The 5,449-nt window shown below is 33.3% G+C and overlaps 1 protein-coding gene across 1 annotated transcript; it reads right to left on the reverse strand.

The window, feature by feature from the left end:
• Positions 1-3,590: 3,590 nt before the first annotated feature.
• LOC105308238 (olfactory receptor 8K3-like) lies at positions 3,591-4,530 on the reverse strand. Its single transcript, XM_011384082.1, is given in 2 exon segments — positions 3,591-3,708; positions 3,710-4,530. Coding segments are annotated over 2 exon segments (939 nt in total).
• Positions 4,531-5,449: the final 919 nt, after the last annotated feature.

Consider the following 5,449-nt stretch of genomic DNA (forward strand, 5'->3'; position numbering starts at 1 on the left):
TTTTTTTTTTTTCTGCAAATAAATATACAAATTATCTAATAGCACTTACTGAAAACATTACTTGTTGTCTTTTGGAGAACAGTGATATCACTATCATAAGTGCGATTACATGTAAATGTGCGGGTTTGATTCTGGAGTCACTGTTCTATTCTACTGATCAGGCTGTCTGCCCTCAGGAAAGTTTTCTTAACTGCTATAGCTTTATAATGGACATGCTATCTGGTCATGTAACTCCAGCAAACATTATCCTCTTTCTTTAATATTATCCTTGCTATTTTTGGCATTTTGCCTGTCTGCATAAATGTTACAATCTTCTTCCAAAGCTCTAAAAAGAAGAAAGATGTAAAGGAAGGAAGGAAGGAAAGGAGGGAGGGAGGAAAGAGCGAGAATTGGAGGGAGGAAATAAAGGAGGAACGGTTTATTTGGGATTATATTGAAACTGTTGATCAATGTAAACATTTTGAACATTATTAAAATATTAAGTGTCCCATTCCATGGACATATCTGGTATAAATTTTCATAGATTTACCTCTTTCAAATGCCTTGTCAAATTTTTATACATATCATTATTGAAGTCTTAGACTTTTAAAATTATATTTATTTCTAAATTAAATTTCCTTTTTAATGGGTTTATAAATATTATCATTTCTTCAATTTTATCTTCTAATTGTTGTGGGTAGGATATAGAAATAAAGTTATTTTTTCTAAATTTATTTCGTATCTAGCAAATTTGCTAAATTCATTATTATTTCTAATAAATTATTTATAGGTATTTCTCAATGTATTTATTCATAAAATTTCCCTCAAATAAAAAAATGTCAGTTTATGATTTCCTATTTATCTTTACACCTTTTATTTCTCACATTTAACCAGCTACAATGTCCAATATGAACTGAATAGAAATTGTGAGACTTTTCAGCCAGTTTCAGAGGGAAAGTTTTAATGTTTCAGTTATAGTACAAGTTTTATGTAGGTTTTTTAATGTACTGATATGTTTACATCATTACATCATACACAATATTTTCATTGCCCTAAAAATCCTCTGTGCTCAACCTATTCATACCCATATGTAGGATTTTTATACATATTATTTATTTATAACATTGTTTTCTTTTGTTCTGCTCTGCTAGACAATTTATTACATTGTTGGCATTGAATTTTATCACAAACCTACTTTATTTTAACTAATAACAATGCTAATTATTTAATTTATGTTATTGTTTTTCAATTGTGAAATGGACCTTGTATTCTTGCTTACATGCAGTGTTTTTTTTAGTATATCATACATTCTAAACAAAATGTATAACATATAAAGTGCCCATATACTTACAGCTCAATGTCATCTATATCTGTTTTAAACAGCGGTATAATTTTTGGAAAATCTGGTGTTTTTAATTTAATATTATATTCACTCATTTTTCTCTTCCTTCTCTTCTTTATTCTCCTTGCATGGTTGTGTGGATATATTTTATAAACATGCCATAATATATTTACCCATTCTGCCCTTTATAAGCATTTAATATCTATGGTGACCACATCTGCCAAAAACATTCTTTCTTTACCCTCCAGTGGACATAATTACTCAGGAGTGGAATTGCTGCATCATAAAGAATCCACATACTCAAATTTAGTAATTACTGTGGAGAGCAGTTTGTAAGCTGACGAGGTCCTTGCAAACTGCGAAAGTAACCACGGGGTTACTTCGCCTCCACAAATTCCTCCTGAGAACAAGATAATACAAATGTAGCCACAGACAGATAAGTAAGCCGAAGGCCATGAGAAAATGTATTCTCGGAGAAACAGAAGAAACAGTGTTACTATGCTTTAGAGAAACTGCTTATGACAGCAGCAATTGTATGTCCCTGTACGAAGGCAGCTTGCAAAAGTGAAACTGGGCCATTGTTCACAGTCAGTGGGCAGGGACCTCCTGATCCCAGCTTTCTGTCTTTCTTTTCTTCATCTTCCACTGTTCCCACTCAGGTTTATTTTCCAGGGCCACGCTGGATGTGGTAAATTACTGCCCTTATTTTTTCAAAGTTTTTATAACAATGTACATCCTCTCAGACAAGCAAAATAATTTTACTTTCTCCACATTCTTACAACATTTCGAATTGTTCAAACAAACTTCTGAATTTTGGCCATTCTGCTAGGTGTGTAGTTATATCTCAGTGTAGCCTTAACTGGCAGGTATCTAATGATTAATGATATTTTGAACACGTTTATGTACCTTGTGGCTGTTTTGATATCTTTTTTGGGGGAAGTGTTTCTTCAGGTGTCTTGCCCCCGCCCCTTTTTTACCCCTAATACGTGGACTGTCTGAATCATACTGATTTTAGGAGTTAGGCAATTTGTTGTTGTTTTGTTTTTACAAATTACTTATATCAGTACTTTGAAAAGTATAAGTGTTTCAAATGTGTTCTCTCAGGGTATTCTTTGATCTCTCTTGTGGTGTATTTTGATAAATAGATGTTTATATTTTGGATGGAGTTCTGTTTATCAGTTTTTTAGTCTTATAAATTTTTGTACCCTCTTTAAGAAATCTTTGCCCGTCCCAAATAAAGAAAATATTATTTTACTTTTTTCAAGAAACTTTGTGGTTTTTGGCTTTCACATTTACATTCATAATATATCTCAATTAATTTTAACATATGATGCAAGGAAATGACTAAGGTTCATGTTTTACATAGGAAAACTAGTTGAAATACGTCAGTTTACTAAGAAATCCTCCTTTACTCAATAGACCGCAGTGGAGCTTTTGTTTAAAGCAAGTGACATTACACATGTGAGTCCATCGTTGCGCTGTATTTCATTTTATTGGTCTCTGTCTATACTTGCATTAATGACACACATTTAAAAGAATAAGGTAGCTTTATTAAAGGTATTGATGTCTATAATTGAAAATATGTTCTATTCTTCCTTATTCTAAACTATTGCCCTGGTTACTCTAGACCTTTTGCATTTCTACATAAATTTTGATACCAACTTGAGTATCAAAAATTCTATTGGAACTTTAATTGTTACTGTATTAAACCTATAAAAAATTTTAGGAAGGACTGACCTTATCACAACATTTGCTATTTCCAACCAATGGACATGACATATTGCTACAATCATGTGTTCTTCAATAACTTGGTATTTTTTCAGTTTCTAGTAAGGAAGTCATCCAGTGCTCATTAGGTTTTTCCTTAAGTATATTACAGACTTTTCTAGTATCATTAATTGTTTAAAATTTTCTATTTGCTATATGATAAAAAATATTTTATTTAAAGACACAAAAATGCCTTTTAAAATAGATTATCTATTAGAATATACATTTAAAAAAAGACTTCCCTTCAGTTGTAACATAAGCACTTGGCAATGTGAGAACAGTGATCCAGACTTCGGTTTCTTGCAGTGAAATACGAAATATGAGGACAAATCAAAGTTGATACCAGAAGGACAGTCACTACTTAAACATCTGTAAGTTGAAAACAAACAAAAAACATTTCTAGCTTTTCATGTCTTTTACACATCACTGCTTTGTAAAGGCTCACCATATATCACAAAGTTTCAATAACCCAATTTATTGTACATAAATTCTATATTAAACTTTATATGGGGAATTTGCTTAGATTTTTCCATATTCGATGCAGGGCACCTTTGACTTCTTTGTTCCTCAAGCTATAGATCATGGGATTCAGCATAGGGATCACCAAAGTGTAAAACACAGGCCATTTTATCAGTATCGAAGGAGTGACTGGACTTGGGCCGCATGTACATAAAGAACAGAGTTGCGTACAGAATGACCACTACGATCAGGTGTGATCCACAGGTGGAGAAGGCCTTGTGCCTACCCTCTGCAGAGTGCATCCTGAGGATGGTCAGAAGGATCAGCACGTAAGACACAAAGACGATTGAAAGAGACAAAACCAAATTGAATGCTGAAAAGATCAGTATTATCAACTCAATTTCACGTGTGCTTGAGCACAGCAAAGTTAACAAGGGAAGGCTGCCACAGTAGAAATGACGAATGACATTGTTGCCACAGAAGGATGAAATAAAAATCTTTATGGTGGTTATCAGAGAGAGAAAGGCACTGCAGACATAGGGGACTGCTACCAGCACCCAGCATACTCCTGGTGACATGATGACTGTGTAGAGCAGAGGGTTACAGATGGCCACATAGCGATCATAGGCCATTGCTGACAGAATGAAAAGTTCACTAATGATGAACGTGATGAAGAAAGCTAGTTGTGTAGCGCATCAATTATATGAGATAGTGTTTTGATTTGTTACAAAATTGACCAACATTTTGGGTCCCACAGCTGTTGAATAACCAAGGTCAATGAAAGCCAGGTGTCTGAGGAAGAAGTACATGGGTGTCTGCAGCCTGGAGTCCACCTTGGTAAGGATGATCATGCCCAAGTTTCCCACCAGTGAGAAAGCATAGATGACAAGAAATGCCCCAAAGAAGGGGGCCTGCAGCTCAGGGCGACCTGTGATTCCCATGAGAATGAATTCTTTCAGCACTGTTAGGTTTTGCTGGTCCATCCAGGTTTATCAGAAAACCTATTCTGGATGGAGACATTGGCATAGTCAATAGCTGTCGTGTAGTATCATCTGGTGAGTTTTTAGTATACAAGATTGGTATAAAGTAAATAAATCCAAATATGCCAGTTAAGCTGTATAAAAATAATCCTCCTCCAGCAAATAAAACATATATACTTAGTAAAGGAAACAGATCTTTAGATATTAGGTTTATAGTTGATTATTAAACTTTTTTATTGTCTTTTATATAATGAAAATTGCCTAATTGCATTTACCAGATCACAATCACATAAGATGACATAATACATATGTTAATTACATAATAGACCTTCTAAAATCAAAATTTCAATGATGTATAGAAACATTTAGAATCCCCTGCTTTTAAACATATTCCTTTGAAAGCCATTATGCTTGCAGGTGGTATAGAATGAAATATTTAACACATGACTAATATTGGACAAAGGTTTATAAATATGGAAACTTTAAAAGATCATAGTAAAGATTATTCATCTTTACATAGGGAAATATACATAGATAAATATAGTCTCTGTTAAACCTATATTTGTGGTGTACCCAAAGAAATATTTTGGGCAAATGATGTAATTTTTCTTAATTCTTATGCACATTGGCAAAATCAACTGTTTCTTGTCAGATTTTTTGGGAAAATAAGTGAGACTTAAATGTTTCTATGTGTTTATGGTATCTCAGAATATCTGCCTAATATTAAGTACATAGAGCCTATTTTGTGTGTCAGTTTTTATTTTTTAAGTGTAAACAGTATGTTGCTAAAATGGATTATTTTTATATATGTATATATAAAATCTTTTTGTGTGACTTAAGTTCTTTGTCAGGAGTATGATGATGAATAGATTGAGTAGTTTTGTTATCCAGGTAGCTGTCCCAGTGCACCCCGCTCCCCATC

Source organism: Pteropus vampyrus, unplaced genomic scaffold (genome assembly GCF_000151845.1).
Source record: "Pteropus vampyrus isolate Shadow unplaced genomic scaffold, Pvam_2.0 Scaffold559, whole genome shotgun sequence".
In the NCBI taxonomy this organism is placed as follows: Eukaryota; Metazoa; Chordata; class Mammalia; order Chiroptera; family Pteropodidae; genus Pteropus; species Pteropus vampyrus.